This window comes from Andrographis paniculata, unplaced genomic scaffold (genome assembly GCF_009805555.1).
Source record: "Andrographis paniculata isolate CXL003 unplaced genomic scaffold, ASM980555v1 Contig77END, whole genome shotgun sequence".
Taxonomy (NCBI): domain Eukaryota; kingdom Viridiplantae; phylum Streptophyta; class Magnoliopsida; order Lamiales; family Acanthaceae; genus Andrographis; species Andrographis paniculata.
Window position 1 is genome coordinate 1,535,038 of NW_026137614.1, and position 19,198 is coordinate 1,554,235.

Here is a 19,198-nt window from a genome sequence, read left to right on the forward strand (position 1 = left end):
TATTTAAAAAGTTCAAATCCATAATCTAAATCCACAGTAAAGACATCCATCCTTTAAGGATTGTACAAGTATTCTACTATTCATTAATTTTTATTTAAAAAAATTTAAATTAAATATTTATTTTTTATTTTTATATTATATTAAAAATCAAATTTACATGCAAAATATAATATTTATTTATATCATATTATGCAATTATTTAGATTAAAAATTTTGATTATTTAAAACTTAAATAAAAAATTTAAACTTTCACTATTTTTTGGTGCGCAACACCAAAATTGGCCGTTGCTTTTATTTTTTTTAATTTTAACTTTTAATTTTTTCTTATTTTTTATTTTTCTATGTTTAAAAAAAATTATTATAAATTATAAATATAAAAAATTATTTAAAATAATAAAAAAAATTGAATATTTGAAAATAATAAAATCACAATTAAAATAAAAATACTGTAACAACTGTATATTTGAAATTATAACGGTATAAAAATAGATTTTATAGGTCGGAGATAATCTAAAATTTTTTAAAAGTATTCAAAAGTTAAAAAATTTCAAGAAATTTTAGAGAATAAAATTTGCGATTTTTGGCCTTTAATCAGCTCTGTAGTCTGTATGGTCTAGTAATGGATGCGGATCATCCAACATTGATTGAACGGATGAGCAAAGGGATCGAACCCTAAATCTTCTCGTTTCTGAAAAAGATAACAACATTCTATTAAACTCTTTCTTTCTTGTTAAGCCCTCTCTGTGCATCTGTCGCCATTCTCGCCCGCCCCCAAACCCAGCACACAACCCTTGCTTCGATTTATGGTCGTTCTCGTCCATTCCCAACCCTTTGGAACACACACATATTGATGAGATCTCCTCCCGTTAGAAAAACCAGCCGGGACGAGACGACGATTCTCTGGTTGCGCCCGCCCACCAACCAAATTCCAACCGTCGCTGCACCGCACCCAACTTTTTAAGTGCGCTACATTCTTCGATTTGTCTGGTGCTCCTCTCTTGTTCGTATTTCTGACAAAGATTTTGATAATTAGCTACCAAATTGACTGCGGTTGCTGCTAATTGATTCTGGGAAGGGAAGAAGAAATCCATGTGGCTTCGACGAACCAAATCAGGGGTTCGGATCCACAACGCTTATCCCCCAAAATTTGGCTGCACATCCTTCAAGGACGTCCACAGTCTCATCGACGACGGCGGCGGATCGCCGAAGAAGCAGCCGGCCATTTGTCACCGCACCCGCAGCGTCAAGTCCTTTCTGCGCACCCTTTCCAAATCCACATTTCCGGAAAATGTGGCGGAGGAGCCAGAGGCAGAGCCCGAGCCCGAGCCCGACCCGGACATCCGTATCCCCGGCGCGGAGAAGCTCGTGGTGTTGTACTTCACGAGCCTGCGGATCGTCCGCCGTACATTCGAGGATTGCAAGACCGTACGGTCAATCCTGTCGGCTTTCCGCGTGCCGATCGACGAGCGGGATCTGTCGATGGATTCGGGGTTCATCGACGAGCTGCAGAGGATCCTGGGGCTGTCAAAGCGGTCCAAATTGACGCTCCCTAGGGTCTTCATCGGCGGCAGATACATCGGTGGGGTGGAGGACGTCCGGCGGCTCCACGAGAGCGGCGAATTGAAGAAGTATGTGGAAGGGCTACCGGTGGCGGAGCCCGGCACGTGCGAGGCATGCGGTGGGTACAGATTCCTTCTCTGCGTGGAGTGCAGCGGAAGCCACAAGTGCTACAGCGAGAAAGCAGGGTTCAACAGTTGTACCTTGTGCAATGAGAATGGTCTCATCAGGTGCCCTTCTTGTTCCTCATCCTCTGCCTCGGCGCCGCCTCTCTGAGCCAATTTCATTCACAAGAACTGAACTAAACTAAACTGAACTAATCTTCCTTTTTGACACGCCCTGAACAAAACAAAACAAAATTTTAGTTTGTTGCTGAGAAAATTTTAGTGTGGAATGCAAAAGGCACCGATGGAGGCTTTTAGTGTTTTTAGAGTGTGAGAGAATATTATTGTTTTTATGCTTTTGTTTTGCCTTTTTCTTTTTGCCTGCCTCTCTATGTTCTTGGGGATAGTCGGCTTAGTTTTGTGTTTGTGTTGAGATTTATATAGGGTTTTTTTTGTATGTATTCTTCTTCATTCTGGTAGTAGCAAAGTTAATAAGAAAAAGAGGAGTTTGGATGATGCAGGAGCATCATCTTTGATCTTGAAATGTTGAGGTTCTTGTATTTGTTTTGTGTATACTAACAAATGTTTGTTTCCAAGTTTCTGAGATTGAAACAAGTAAGATGATGTGATGTGGGACTGGGTTAAGATCTGAAAATGGAATTGGATGGAAGATGAAAGAAGAAGATGGATGGATTGGGTGGATGTTGGAACCATGGAAGGACTGATACTTTTTGTAGTTGAGTGAAGTTGGAGGATGGCAACATATCCCAATCCATTGTTGATTTGAACGTTAAAAGATTATCATCTATCTGTCTATCTATCTATCCATCCAAGGGACAAACTGGAAGAAGACTACTTTTGTTGAGTGAGAAAACTTGATGGAAGATTTGTTGTTGAGTTTGAGATCCTCAGGTACATATATACTTTGTGTTTGTGTTTTATATAGTGCTTCAGCCTGTTCTGTTTGTTGTTGAAATACAATCTGTTGCTGCTGCTATGGCTATATATATATATATATATATGTTGTTTGTGGCACAACAGCCGTTCATCTTATTGTTTGTATTCTTCTGATTGTTGGAGAAACTACAATCACTTAGCCATCTCCAACCCAGGGCCATAGGCATAATTGGCATGGGATGTCTCCAATCACTAAATCTATTATTTTTCTCTACTCTATGTTCATCCCTTCATCGCTTTATACCATTTATATTATATAATATTTATTTTTATTATTTTAAAATCAAAGAATTTAAAAATTATTTTGTTTTAAAATTTTAAAAATTTAAGAAATATAAAATAAAATTTATGTAATTAAACTTTTTTTTTATCAATTTTAATTATTTTAATAAATTTTAAAAATTTAAAAATATTGTATAAAATATATAACTATTATATTTTACTCTCTCCATCCTTTTTTTTTTCTTTTTGTCCGTCTCATCAAAGATGATCTTAATTTATTAATCTTAAACATAATTAACAAATATAACTTAATTTAACTAAATTTTGAACTTATTTATTTATATCATATAAAATTTTATTATCCTATTGCATATATTTTATTAAATATTATTTATTTTAATTATTTTAATTTAATTTAAATAACTGAGGAAATATTATTTATTTTAATTTAATTTTTTAAATTAAAAACGGACATGGGATATAAATCCCCAATTTTACGAAATCATTTAGGATCGATTCCTAATTTTAAAAAAACTGCATTGCTTTTCTTAACTCCTCACAAATGGGTTGTTAATTTCGCGGGAAATTGAAAGCGGAATCCACTTACCTAGGATCCGGTGTATGCGAAATTGCAACCGGCGCTCGCCCAAATTCCGGTGAACACGAAGATACATCTCTCCCCGTTTGTTACGCCCAAAGGTTAGAAGGTTTCTCTTGACTTCTTGTAAATATATTGTGTGTTGTGAATGGACACCAAATCTCAACCGTGATGCATTTTTCATTCTTTTTCCCTATCTCCCATTTGGAACGCATTATGTAAATTGTAGTGAGGTAATGTCTTATGCACTTAGCATGTTCGATAAAATGTCTAAAAAATATCCGTATTAGTGTAAAAGAATTTAGTTAATCTTTGTTCAAAGTATTAGGTTATAATATTCTTTTTCAAGCATATGTGGGATTTCGATTTACCGGCTATATCCACAATATTGTGATCAATAGTTACTGCACATGCAGTTACAATACACTGAAAAATAAAGAAGCAAAAATCCTGCCTAGCATAAAGTTGTGCAAATTGCACGACTTGATTTTGCTGCTATAGTTAAGAACTATTTTTTTTTTTTTTTTTGTATATTCCTCTAATAGGTTCTTTGTTTGTGTATATATCGGTATTGTTTTTCATTATGTGTAAATTTCATATATCAATAGAACATAAATGGACAGGAGTAGGATCAATCAAATCGTTAAAACCAACCCTTGTCTATATAGATTGTGTGTGAGACAAGTTAGACAGAAAATTATAGTAAGACAAAATATTCAAACACTCTAAAATTTTGTAGTCTCAAACTTCATGGTTTGAAGATGTCTTACAACTTCCAGACTAGCCAAAAATCGATCTCAAGAAGAAACCACAGATATGATCTAATAGCTTGTTAAATATAGGAGAAAGTAGTAGTGTTGGATGTTTGTTGGTGTGTCATATCCTTGTAAAATTGGTGATTGGTTGTGGTGGATGATTTGTGGATTGATATCCTCAAAATAGGTTTTAAGAACCAAACTGATCAACAAACTCATCATGTCATTTATTCTTTGATGCATTTGCATTCATTATATTGACTATGTGATGCTATTACTATGAACTTACCATGTGTTAATAGTACATTTTTTTTTTTTTTTAATTTTTAATTTTTCACTTGTAGTTCATAACTCTGTTACATATTACTTAGACGGTTTGTGTGGATTCGGACGTGCATTTTCCAGTATTACCTAAACTACTTTTTATACTTGTTTTTTCAAGGTAAATTATTTTTTGAGTTCCATAACTGAGGTTGTCTTAAAATAGTACCGTATGTGAAATTTTTTTACACATTTAGTCCTCCGGTATCGGAAAAGCCTGCGTGGCACCCGCCGGCACGCCAGAGGACACATGTCCGCCAAGTAAGCGCCACTTGACGGACACGTGAATAATTATTTTTTATGTTTTTAACATGTGGATAATCGATTTTCTATTTTAACTTGATACATTTAAATTATAAAATAATAAAATAATTATCCACATGTCCGTCAGGTGGCGCCTACCTGGCGGACACGTGTCCTCCGGCGTGCGATGTGAGTGCCATGCACATCTTCGGTGCCGAATGACTAAATATCCGAAAATTTTTCACTTACTGAATTATTTTAAGATAGTCTCCGGTTATAAAACTAAATGATAAATGAATTATGTTACGAGACTAAAATAATATTTTTTCATGCCAACTCCAATGAGTGATAATTTTATCGGATTTAACCAATTCCATATAAAAAATTACAAGAAAAATGGATATAAACCATATTTGCACAAATTTAATCCATTTTATATACTATAGATATTAAAAATTAAATGCCTAAATTAAATTAAATATATGTATTTTGGAAGAAAATAAAGTTCCAATAAAATAAATATATGATATTTAATTATGCACATATGTTAATTTTTGTACAAAAAATATCAACCATTAATGCAAAAATCTGCTTAAAATGGAAGATATCGTACAAATATTGCGTGCATAAATAGAGACATAATAAATTTGGAATCAAAATAAATTAATTTTGTCAATAAAGGAAATATATATTAATATCTTCTGAAAAAGACAATAATATAAAGATCTTGGCGAGAAAGGAAGACTTGCAATCAAATCCTTCGGAAATGGAAAACAACATCGGATGGAAAAGGAAAGATTATAAAATCATCTTGTTGGCCAATCAGGACGCGCCACGTGGCACCATTAAAAAAGGAAGTCGAGGCCACCCTTCCCCTATAAATAAGAGCCATGATAAGTTCATTTGACACACCGAAGTTACATCGAGGATTCAAGCAAAGGGGTAAGTCTCTAGACTCCCTTTGTATTGTTCTTTATGTTCTTCGTGTCCTTCGAAGCGTTCTTCGTCGAAAGTCACTGATTTGGACAAATGATCCAATATTGGTTGATGAATCGATGAAGTTAACGTTCTTCATTGTATGCCCAAGCCGGAGGAATGATCAAAGCTTTCAAAGCCGTTGAGGAATTCGTCAGAGCCAAAGGAAGGTCTTCAAAGTTCATCCCAAAGCTTTGAGGTGTTCATCGCGTTATTCACCAAAGCATCAAATCGGTCCTCTTCGATCTAAAAGTCAAAGGGACACACCACCAAAAGTATTATAGAGCACCAAATCCACCTCTTCAAGGATCAAAATTCCAAAAGCCGTTGAAGAATCCATCAAAGCCAAGGAAGAGCATCCAAAGTTCATCCCAAAGCTTCAAGGTGTTCATCGCGTTCTTCACTAAAGCATCAACCAGACCTTCTTCGATCCAAAAGTCAAAGGGACACGCCGCCAAAAGTGTTATGGAGCACCAAATCCACATCTTCAAGGATTAAAGCTCCAAAAGCCGTTGAAGAATCCATCAAAGCCAAGGAAGAACATCCAAAGTTCATCTCAAAGCTTTGAGGTGTTCATCGCGTTCTTCACCAAAGCATCAACCAGGCCCTCTTTGATCCAAAAGTCAAAGAGACATGCCATTAAAAGTGTTATGGAGCACCAAATCTACCTCCTCAAAGATCAAAGCTGCGGATCGTCCAAAGAAGACCCCAAATTGAACGTCGACGGTCAAATCGTCCACACGGAGACCGAAGCTCTCCAAAAGGCGGAAAAGGCAAGCCAAAGATCAAAGCCGTAGATCGTCTAAAGAAAACATTAAATCCAAAGCCGACGATCAAATCGCCCATACGAAGACCGAAGCTCTTCAAAAGGCGGAAAAGACAAACCAAAGATCAAAGCCACAGATCGTCCAAAGAAGACATCAAATCCAAAATTGAGGATCAAATCGCCCGCATGGAGACCAAAGCCCTCCAAAAGGCGGCAATGACAAAACAAAGATCAAAGCCTCGGATCGTCTAAAGAAAATATCAAATCTAAAGCCGATGATCGAATCGCCTACACGGAGACTAAAGCCCTCCAAAAGACGGCAAAGCCAAATCAAAGATTAAAGCCGCGGATCGTCTAAAGAAGACATCAAATCCAAAGCTAATGATCAAATTGCCTACACGGAGATCAAAGCTCTCCAAAAGACGGCAAATCCAAATCAAAGATCAAAGCCTCGGATCGCCCAAAGAGGATATCAAATCCAAAACCGACGATCAAATCGCCCGCATGGAGACCAAAGCTCTCCAAAGTCCAGCAAAGTCAAACCAAAGATCAAATCTCTTCGGATCAAAGAAGCCATCGAAAACCAAGTTGGAAAACAAATCGACCCGGAAAGAGAATCAAAGGACCTATTTAGAGAATATGACCCGCTTTAAATCCAAATTAAATATAATTTGTACAAATTTTGTGTTATTAAAAATTACACAATTTTTTGTCTACAAATTTTTGGCACGCCTAGTGGGACCTCTCTACCTTTTATCTCTCTTTCCGACGAACTCTCAACAACCAATGGCTTTCTATAAGATCAAGATGTCCAACGTTGCGTCGAAAGCTGCTGTCCGAGCTGCCGCCGCCAAAGGAGTCGTTGTATCCACCGCATCAAAAAACTCAAGCGCTTCAACAAATGCTGGAATGACAACAAAAAGTATGACCAAAAGAGCATTGTCGTTCTTTGAAGACACTCCTCCAAAAATCACAGAGCAACGTCCATTCTATAAAAAGATGATAACTTCAAGAAAACTCCCGCATCGTTCACTCCTCAACAAACTGCAAGTCATTCAACCGCATCAAGCTTTATTTCGGTGATGACTACCAACGCTTCAAATATTGATGACCCAAAGACCGCGGATCAAAGTCTGCTCTACAAAAAAGTTCAATGCTTCAAAGACACTTTCATGCCACCTACTCATCGACAAATTTCAAGTCATTCAACCACATCAAGCTCTGCTATGGTGATGACTATCAATGCTTCAAATATAGAAGACCAATTTGCAGCATTGGCCAAAATCGTTGAAGGGATGTCTCAACACATGCAAAAACAAGATGCCCTCATCGAAAAACTTCTCACAAAGCTAGACAAGCTTGAAGAGTCCAGTCATGCTATCAAAAAACAACCATTTTCCCCAGCGGCCCAAAATAAAGTGGCAACATCTGTGAAGCAACGTCATGACAAAGAAAAGGTGACAGAATCAAATTCATTTCAAGGATCATCCAACTTCTTCATGCATATATCCTAACTTGACAAATACATCAAAGGGGCAATCAAAAGAGAATTTGAAGGGAGTTCAAGGCCGACATACACTTACGCTAAGCTTTACACTGCAAGGATTGACGCCCTTAAAATGCCAACGGGCTATCAACCACCAACGTTTCAACAATTTGACGGCAAAGGCAACCCAAAGCAATATATAGTGCACTTTGTCGAGATATGCAACGATGCTGGAACATATGGAGACCTCTTAGTCAAACAATTTGTGCGGTCACTAAAGGACAACACCTTCGACTGGTACATCGACTTAGAGGCTGGTTCCATCAACAATTGGGAACAACTAAAGTACGAGTTCTTCAATCGGTTCTACAACACACAGAGAACCGTCAGCATGACCGAACTCACCAACAACCGCCAATGGAAAAATGAGCCAGTAATTGACTACATCAACCGCTGGAGAAGTCTAAGCCTCAACTGCAAAGACCGTCTGTCCGAGGCTTCCGACATAGAAATGTGCATTCAAGGAATGCAATGGGACTTGAAATACATCCTACAAGGGATCCGACCCCATATTTTTGAAGAACTCGTCACTCGCGCTCATGATATGGAATTGAGCATAATGTCTAGTGGAATGTTTGGACCGCCTACTGAAGATTTCTCAGATGACGAGAAATATAACACATCAAATAGTGGGGGCAATCATATCTAAAATACTCCTGGAAACGAGGATAAACTTTCTGCAACCTCCTAGAAACGAGGATAAACTTTCTGGAATCTCCTGAGAACGAGGATAAACTTTTCATAACACTCCTAGAAACGAGGATAAACTTTCTACCCACTCCTATAAACGAGGGTAAACTTTCTACAGCCTCCTAGAAACGAGGATAAACTTTCTCTAATCTCTTGGAAACGAGGATAAACTTTCTCTAATATCCTAAAAACAAGGAAAAACTTTCTCTAATATCCTAAAAATAAGGATAAACTTTCTGCAATTTCCTAGAAATGAGGATAAACTTTCTAAAATCTCCTGGAAACGAGGATAAACTTTCTTCAACCTCCTAGAAACGAGGATAAACTTTCTGCAATCTCCTAAAAACGAGGATAAACTTTCTACAACCTCCTAGAAACGAGGATAAACTTTCACCAATTTCCTAGAAACGAGGTTAAACTTTCTACAAGACTCCTTAATACGAGAATAAATTCTATAACAAAAACAAACAAATTCAATTTGTTTTGAACTATGTTATACTTGATTCCTTCACCCGATACGTAGGCAACTTGGAATATAACTCCCAATACAGTCAATTATGTCAAAAAAAAAGAAAAAAAAAGCTCTAAAAAAAATCGGGCTTAAAAAAAAAATTATATGTCCAAAAAAAAACCATAAAATAATGGAAAAAAAGGCAAAAAAAAGGTTTCAGTAAAAAAAAAATTGACTTATGTTTTGAGACTCATTCACGCCTTAAAAGCTTTGCGTCGGCTTACACAAGTCTCGAGGGGGCATTTTATAGGCATTAAATATTAAATGCCTAAATTGAATTAAATAGCATGTATTTTGGAAGAAATAAAATTTTAATAAAATAAATATATGGTATTTAATTATGCACATATGTTAATTTTTGTACAATAAATATCAACCATTAATGCAAAAATCTGCTTAAAATGAAAGATATTGTAGAAATATTACGTGCATAAATAGCCATAATAAATTTGGCAGCAAAATAAATTAATTTTGTCAATATAGGAAGTATATAAATTAATATCTTCCGAAAAAGACAATGACATAAAGATTTTGGTGAGAAAGGAAGACGTGCAATCAAATCTTTCAAGAATAAAAAACATCTGATGGAAAATGAAAAATTATAAAATCTTCTTGTTGGCTAATCAGGACGCGCCACGTGGCACCATTAAAAAAGGAAGTTGAGGCCACCCCTTCCTTATAAATAGGAGCCATGGTCAGTTCATTTGACACACCGAAGTTACATCGAGGATTCAACAAAGGGGTAAGTCTCTAGACTCTCTCTGTATTGTTCTTCATGTTCTTCGTGTCATTCGAAGCGTTCTTCGTCGAAAGTCACTGACTTGGACAAATGATCTAATATTGGTTGACAAATCGATGGAGTTAACGTTCTTCGTCGTATGCCCAAGCCGAAGGAGGATCAAAGCTCTCAAAGCCGTTGAGAAATTCGTCAAAGCTAAGGGAAGGTCTCCAAAGTTTATCCCAAAGCTTCGAGGTGTTCATCGCGTTATTCACCAAAGCATCAAATCGGCCCTCTTCGAGGAAGAGCATCCAAAGTTCATCCAAAAGCTTCAAGGTGTTCATCGCGTACTTCACTAAAGCATCAACCAGGCCCTCTTCCATCCAAAAATCAAAGGGACACGCCGCCAAAAGTGTTATGGAGCACCAAATCCACATCTTCAAGGATTAAAGCTCCAAAAGCCATTGAAGAATCCATAAAAGCCAAGGAAGAACATCCAAAGTTCATCTTAAAGCTTCGAGGTGTTCATCGCGTTCTTCACCAAAGCATCAACCAGACCCTTTTTGATCCAAAAGTCAAAGGGACATTCCACCAAAAGCGTTATGGAGCACCAAATCTACCTCATCAAAGATCAAAGCCGCGGATTGTTCAAAGAAGACACCAAATCCAAAGCCGACGGTTAAGTCATCCACACGGAGACCGAAGCTCTTCAAAAGGCGGAAAAGACAAGCCAAAGATCAAAGCCGTAGATCGTCCAAAGAAAACATCAAATCCAAAGTCGACGATTAAATCGCCCATACGAAAACCGAAGCTCTCCAAAAGGCGGAAAAGACAAACCAAATATCAAAGCCACAGATCGTCCAAAGAAGACATCAAATCCAAAGCTGAGGATCAAATCGTCCGCATGGAAACCAAAGCCCTCCAAAAGGCGGCAATGACAAAGCAAAGATCAAAGCCTCGAATTGTCTAAAGAAGACATCAAATCCAAAGTCGATGATCGAATCACCTACACGGAGACTAAAGCCCTCCAAGAGATGGTAAAGCCAAATCAAAGATCAAAGCCACGGATCGTCTAAAGAAGACATCAAATCCAAAGCTAATGATCAAATTGCCTACACGGAGATCAAAGCTCTCCAAAAGGCGGAAAATCCAAATCAAAGATTAAAGTCTCGGATCGTCCAAAGAGGACATCAAATCCAAAGCCGACGATCAAATCGCCCACACGGAGACCAAAGCTCTCCAAAGTCCAGCAAAGTCAAACCGAAGATCAAATCTCTTCCGATCAAAGAAGCCATTGAAAACCAAGTTAGAAAACAAATCGACCCGGAAAGAGAATCAAAGGACCCATTTAGAGAATAAGACCCGCTTTAAATCCAAATTGAATATAATTTGTACAAATTTTGTGTTTATTAAAAATAACACAATTTTTTGTTTACATATACTAATGAAGAATTAGAGGGTGTTTGACAAACAACTTCTACTTGTTGAATAATTTTTAATTGTTTGACCAGTGAATCAACTATTTGATGTTGATAAATTAGTTTTTTCAATTACCTAATTGAGTCCAAAAAAGTTAATTTTGAAAACACTATTTATCCAAACATTTCATATTAGTTTTTTTTTTATTTTAATATATTTTATTTTTTATTTACCCTCAAAATTAATTAATTCTTTTATATATGTTAATACTTTTTATTACACTATTTATTAAATATTTCCTTCTAATAACTTATAAATTTATTTTTATAAATTTAAAATAATTATTTTTGTATATATCAAATATTTTATTTATAGAAGTTTTCAAATTTTTTAAAATAAAAATATTAATATTATTAATTCATTTATATATTTTTTATCACATAAAATTTTTATTAATTAAAAACTAATCTAATAAAAATATATATAATAATAATATTTTATTTTTATATTTATACTATTTTGAATGAAATATATATATTTCAATAAAATTACATTAATTTTTTACAAAATATTTAAAAATTAAAAATAAAAATTTTAATAAAATATTTCTAATTTTCAATAATTAATAATAAAATTCTAAAAAAGCATATCTACTGAAAAAATTCAACTAAAATTCCTTATTTTTTAAAAAAATAAATTTTTTTTAATTGTTATTTTATGTATAATCAGTTTATACAAAACTGCTATTTTAGCAAACACTTTAGCACAACCAACTAATGCGTTCAACTAGTCAAATCAGTTAATTAAATCATCTAATAACTAACAACTAATCGAATAAACTATTAGTTAAAAACTAACAATTAATTGCAAAACATCTCATTTAATACGGTTAGGTGTAGCTTTCTTCGCTGCATTGCAAAATAAATATTAGTAATTTCTATTTAACAAAATGAATAATGGTGAGTAGAGTAATTTAAGAGATTTTGATTAAATAATTATTTATTTATAAACAATAGTAACGATGGTTATTTATTCAAAATATCTAATGCTATGTTTAAATAAGTTGGTTGAAAAATTTGACATTATTCATTAATAATATTTATTTTTAAAAAATATCACATTAAATATATAAAATTTTAAGTTTTCAAAATTTCTACCTAAACAAAGTCTGAATTTTCAAATAATTTCCTTATCGGTTGTAATTATATTATTTTTTTCTTTATAATTCTTAAACATTCTAACCCATAAGATTGTTATATTTCACCCTCTAAATAATATTTTATTTATTTATGTACTTATCATTCCCAACTGTATTTATATTTTTCTTATCGAATATAACTTAAAATACTCAATTCATCCAAATGATTTATAAACATTTCTCATCCAATAACAAATGAGAACAAGGTTTTCTATAATTCCTTATCGGATTTTGAATTTAAAAATTTACATACACCAAACTTTCGCCCCCCTAGAGCCAACAAAATACGAACGAGGTGGTGGCTGATATTCGGGTTTACTTTATGGCTGGAATTTCAGTCCCCGGATGATGCTCCTACGCGGGGTAGTTGAGGGATGCATCGTCACCGTTTTGATCAAGAGTGGCGCAAGCCATAATTTCATATCTTCTTCGCTAGTTTTTTTTTACTACGGCTCTGTCTGGATCAAACAAGTAGGTTCGGTGTGCAATTGGGTGATGGCCATAGGCAGTAATCTGAGGATGTTTGTAGGCAACTCCCGATTTCATTACCAGGCTGCAATATCTGACCTGGTTGCTACGTGTTTGCCATAGGGGGCGTTGATATCATTCTTGAAGTCGCATGGCTCGCCAAATTGGGTGAGATCCACACCAATTGGGAGGCCTTAACTATGAATTTTGCATGGGACAGATAGGGGATCCATCGATGTGTCGGAATTTGGTTAGCCTGCGCACCTTGATCAAGACTATAGCGGTTGAATTTTGGGCAATATTACTTGAGGGTAAGCTGGGAAAATTGTCTAGCGCATCTGCGAAAGAGTTGGATGACATTCTCGACTAGAACACAGAGGTCTTCGCGGAGCCGAAAGAGCTACCCCTTTGTCGTCCGACGGATCATCAGATAGAGTTGACCCCAAAGGCCACTCCACTCTCTATCCGACCTTACCGGTACAACCATGCCCAAAAGGATGAGATCGAGCGGTTAATAGATGACATGTTGCAGGCAGATATCATCCGCCCGAGCTCCAGCCCATTCTCGAGTCTAGTTCTTTTGGTTAAGAAGGATATGGTAGTTGACGGTTTTGCGTAGATTTCCGAGAGATCAATAAAGCTACCGTGCCAGACAAGATGAGTTGGCAGGAGCGGTCGTGTTCTCCAAGATTGACCTACGCTTTGGCTACCACCAGATTCGGGTGGTCACTTCTGACATTCAAAAAATGTCATTTTGAACTCACTGCGGACACTATGAGTTCCTCGTAATGCCTTGTTGGTTGAAAAATGCCCCGACGACCTTTCAGTCTGGCGTTCATGAGACGCGGCCACAACGAGCAACGACCAACTCTTGGTGAAATGGATAGGACATTTTGCCGACGATGCGGCGTGGATGGACAAGGCTGACTTTCAGAGTCAATTTACAGATTTCAACCTTGAGGACAAAGTTGTTTCGGAAGAGGATGGAATTGATAGAGAGCCAGAGCAAACACCCGAGAATGAAAAAGGGCAAGACCCTTACTCATCTATAGAAAGCGGGGACGGGATTGGGCTTGCCTTCAAAGCCTAGATTTTAGTCTTTTATTAATTATTAATAGTTGAATGATAGTTAGAAATCACATGCGTTTTTTATGTTTATATTATATGCGATATTTAATTGATTTTGATTGGATTCTACCTAATTTATATGCGTATTATTTATTTGCTGTGTGCAGAGGACAAATATAAAATTTGGCGTAATTGGCAGAAAAAGTAAAGAAAAATTCAGATTTGCACAACCTAATTAGTCATGGCCATGACTAACTATACCCTTCTGACATGGGAATTTAATTAAAGGCCCAAAAGCCAGTTACAAAATAATTAGGGCAAAAATTAAATAAAAATGGAGGATCACACGTTTTAGAAGGGGGAGAAAGGCCAGAGCATATACGCATAGGAGCAGGAGACTGACTGACTCAAAGATCGTGCATAAGCAAATCGACAGAGAATATTTCCCCTCCAACTATGACTTTATTGTTCTCTATTGTTCTTTGTTATTTGATTATGTAGTAGTTATTTTTCTGGTTTGAGGGATGATAATGTTTTGGTTCTCTTGTTTTGGAGATTCTTAATTTTCTTTATAAAAGTTCTTTTTGATTATCAATATTTGTCTAATTTTGAGAATAACGTTTGTGATTGTTAGATTGATTGAATATTTTGGTACCGATATTTGCCTTAGTATGATAATCTAAAGTCAATTTAGGTAGGATATCCGTAATTGTATTCGCACTTGAATAGGTGACAATCGGGTTGAATAGTTCCTTCCCGAGGGTTAGACAATCAAATCTAATTGCTCTTCTTATGTAGTAATTGTTTTGAATTGGGTTTTTTTAGATTAGAATGCGATTAGACAATATTTCTTATGGACGCACCTAGGTTTATTTGCTTAATTAGGGGTAGTTAACGGTCGTACCTTAATTACCTACACTGTAAGGAAAAATTGGTTGTCAGAGCTTGTTGATAACTATAACGAATTTATTGATACTTTAATAAGAATTAACTTTATTGAATTAATGATAAAACACAAGTGCCATAACTGTATCATCCCTTGAGCCAGACATCCCCTTGATAGCTAGTTTCCCGTCGATTTAATTGTTTTGTTATTTTTTCTTCATTATATAATAAAAGAAAATTCCCCCATTTTATTTACTGCATTAAAACGCGAAAGAGTAAATCACACAATCCCTGTGGAGACGATCCCTTCCCCTGTATTACATTAAATTATGATCACAAAATATGTGAATTATTTGATTGACCGCGCGACAGGTCAATTTTTGGCGCCGTTGCCGGGGATTGACGCTTTGTTTTATTCTTTTGTATTATTTTAATTTATCCTCCTGTGTATGCCCTGTCCTTCTCGTACATGTGAACTGATATTTAATCTTGAGATCGAGAAGGTTGAGCGAAAGCTGCGGAAGGAAGTCAAGCAACAAAAAACTGCTCAGGTTGCGAAGCTAGCAAAATCTTTAAATCACCTCAAAATCTTTAGCTCTAGCGACTCTGAAAGTGATCAAGAGACTGTCATGGCTGAGGATCCTCGCACTCTAAGGGAGTTGACTGCTCCCAACTTGGCGCAGCAACCCTTATGCATTAATTTTCCAACACTCAATAACACTATTGCTAATTCATTTATTGCCTTCTTTTCATGGACTTGCAGGTGAAGAATCTCACAAACACTTGCAAGAGTTCGACGTGGTGTGCTCCAACATGAAACCACTAGGTGTTACTGACAAACAGATCAAACTCAGAGCCTTCATATTCTCACTCAAAGATGTTGACTCTACTATCTCCCACCTGGAAGCATCGACACGTGGAACAACATGAAAAAGAAATTTTTGGAGAAGTACTTTCCAGCTTTCAGAGCTGCGATTCTGTGGAAGGAAATATGTGGCATCAAGCAACAATCAGGTGAAACGCTCCATGAATATTGAGAGCGATTTAATAAGCTTATCATTAAATGTCCAAACATCAAATTCCCCTTCAATTATTGATTCAATACTTTTACGATAGTCTGTCATTGATAGACAAGAACATCATCGATGTTGCAAGTGGTGGAGCTTTAGTAAATAAGACGCCGGCACAAGCTTGGAATCTTATTGCGAGGATGGCTGAAAACACACAGCAATTTGGTTCAAGGGATGTTGGATAGACGAGCGGAAACAACAGCGACCATGCCATCCAATCGATGTAGCAACAACTTTCTGAGTTGACGAGTTTTGTTTGCAAGATGTTCGTGGAAAAATCCAACCCGAGTGTCCAGGTCAATGCGTGTGGAATATGCACGAGTGCAGGACACCCTATAGATGCATGTCTGACCCTCCAAGAAGAATGTGCAGTGGATGTGAACGCTGCAAACTATGGTATGAATAGACCTCCAGCGTACAATCCATACTCCAAAACCTACAACTCAGGCTGGAGAGATCATCCGAACCTATGCTATGGAAATGCACAGCAGAGTCATGGTCCTCAACCATTTGGAGCCACACACCAGATACAACAACCTCGTCCTTTTGAGAAACAGTCCCTCCAAGCACCCACGAGTAACTCTAGTCTGTCTTTGGAAGACTTGGTGAAGTCTATGGCTACCATTACCCTGCAATGCCAGCAAGAGATGAAGTCAACTGTCGATAAGCTACAAAGTCAGATTAGCCAAGTATCAGAAGAGGTAAAACAGCTACGTGAAAGAGAAAAGTGGCCTGCGCAAGCAGAGAAAAACCTGAAGAACATCAGTGCTATAACCCTTCGTAGCGGAAAGGAGTTGGAAGGTCCACCTCCTATCTCAAAGGAACATAATAAAGATCAAATTGAAATAGGGATTGAAAAAAAGGCTGAACTTCACGAAAAGGTACCTCCTAACTCTGTTCCTCCTACTGAAGCTAAATCAGCTCTTTTTTCTAACAGGTTGAAAAAACCACAAAAGGCAAACAAATGAAAAGCGATGATGGAAGTATTCAAGAAGGTGTAACTTAATATCCCGCTCTTGGAGGCTATCAACCAAATCCCCGAGTACGCGAAGTTTTTGAAAGAACTGTGTACTAACAAAGGAAATATTTTGAGGGGACGAGCATATTACAGCGGGTGAGAACGTCTATGCTGTTCTTAAAAGAAAAGTAGCACCTAAAATAGGTGATCCAGGTATGTTTTCTATCCCTTGCAAAATTGGAAAAACAGAAGTGGCTAAGGCTATGTTAAACTTAGGCACCGGTATTAATGTTATGCCGCGATCACTATATGACTCTCTAAATATAGGACCTTTAAAAGAAACAGGTATTATCATTCAGCTTGCTAATCGAACTAACGTCTATCCTGATGGTATGGTAGAGGATATACTAGTTCAAGTGAATGACCTGATTTTTAGTGTCGACTTTTATAATTTGAATATGCATGATGCACACTGCTTTAATCCACCGTCTCTCTTACTAGGCAGACCTTTCATGTGCACTGCAGGGACAAAAATTGATGTACGGAAGGGGCACCCTCACTTTGAAATTTGATGGAGAAGAAGTCCATTTCAGTATTTTTGATACTGTGAAACATCCTGTTGATTCTGAATCATTATATGCAATTGATGTCATTGATCCCTTGGTGCAGGACGTATTTAAATTAAGTGGTTTCGATGAATTGAAGATCGTGTTGATGGAACATCTGAAGGAAGACATGTGAGAGAGATGGCCGTAGACAAGAGAATAAGAGAAGTTCTCAAGGAGCTTAACTCAACTCTCAGAGAGTCACCAAGGTATGAATTGGCTCCAATATTCTTACATGAATCTAATATGTGTTTATTACCATCTTTGATGCATGCACCTGAATTGGAATTGAAGCCTCTACCTGAAACTCTGAATTACGCTCATTTGGGAGAGAAGAATACTCTACCCGTGATCATCTCCGCAAAATTGACACCAGATCAAGAAGAGAAATTGATTAAGTTTCTAAAAGATCACAAGACTGCCATTGGATGGATGATCGCTGACATAAAAGGTATTGATCCCTCGTTCTGTACTCATAGGATAACACTCGAGGAGGATTCGAAACTGGTGAGACAAGCTCAAAGAAAGTTGAACCCGATTATGACTGAGGTAGTCAAGAAAGAAGTATTAAAGCTCCTCGATGCTGATATCATCTACCCTATATCCGATAGTAGGTGGGTGAGCCTGGTTCAAGTAGTTCCCAAGAAAGCTGGAGTAACGGTGGAAGAGACTCGAGAAAGAGAAAAGCTCCTTGTTCAAAAGCAAACTGGATGGCGCCAGTGCATAGATTACCGTAAGCTCAATGCGGTAACAAAAAAGATCATTTTCCTCTCCCTCATATTGATCAAATGATTGAAAGACTCGCTGGTCGTGCATATTACTTCTTTTTAGATGGATTTTCAAGTTACTTTCAGATAGCGATAGCACCCGAGGAACATGAGAAAACATCATTCACCTGCCCATTTGGAGTTTTCGCCTACAGAAGGATGCCTTTTGGTTTGTGTAACGCTCCTGCTATATTCAAAAGATGTATGGTAAGTTTTTTCTCTGAGTATATCGAGCGAATCATTGAAGTGTTTATGGATGACTTTAGCGTATATGGCTCTAGTTTTGATGATTGTCTAGGCAATTTGACTATAATCTTGAAACGATGCATCGAAATTAACCTTGTGCTTAATTGGGAGAAATGTCAACTGATGGTTCAGCAAGGAATTGTTTTAGGCCATAAGGTGTCACATGAGGGTATAGAAGTAGATAAATCTAAAGTTGAGCTAATCACTACTTTACCTTACCCTACTTCTGTGCGAGAGCTATGCGGTTTTTTAGGACATGCAGGTTTTAATCGACGCTTCATCAAGGACTTCTCAAAGATCGGAGCACCATTGTTTCACCTCCTGCAGAAAGATGTAGCATATAAGTTCAATGACGATTGCAATAAGGCATTTGGAGCACTGAAGGAGCGCCTCACAACCCCACCGATTATTCAATCTCCGAATTGGGACTTGCCATTCGAGCTGATGTGTGATGCAAACGATACTACAGTGGGAGCCGTTCTAGGGAAACGAGTTGGGAGAGCTTCTCATGTCATCTACTATGCTTTGCGAGCATTGTATGATGCTCAATT

The 19,198-nt window shown here is 36.9% G+C and overlaps 1 protein-coding gene across 1 annotated transcript; it reads left to right on the plus strand.

Moving 5' to 3' along the window:
* The first annotated feature begins 636 nt into the window (after positions 1 to 636).
* LOC127239202 (uncharacterized protein At5g39865-like) lies at positions 637 to 14,624 on the plus strand. The gene is made up of 3 exons (XM_051257236.1): positions 637 to 2,573; positions 3,452 to 3,539; positions 14,284 to 14,624. The coding sequence occupies exon 1, from the start codon at positions 1,090 to 1,092 to the stop codon at positions 1,831 to 1,833; it is 744 nt and encodes a 247-aa protein (XP_051113193.1). The 5' UTR covers positions 637 to 1,089; the 3' UTR covers positions 1,834 to 2,573; positions 3,452 to 3,539; positions 14,284 to 14,624.
* The last annotated feature ends 4,574 nt before the right edge of the window (positions 14,625 to 19,198 follow it).

Bases quoted from the DNA above. Each gene is read 5' to 3' on its own strand.
- LOC127239202 (XM_051257236.1), top strand. From the start codon at position 1,090: ATGTGGCTTCGACGAACCAAATCAGGGGTTCGGATCCACAACGCTTAT.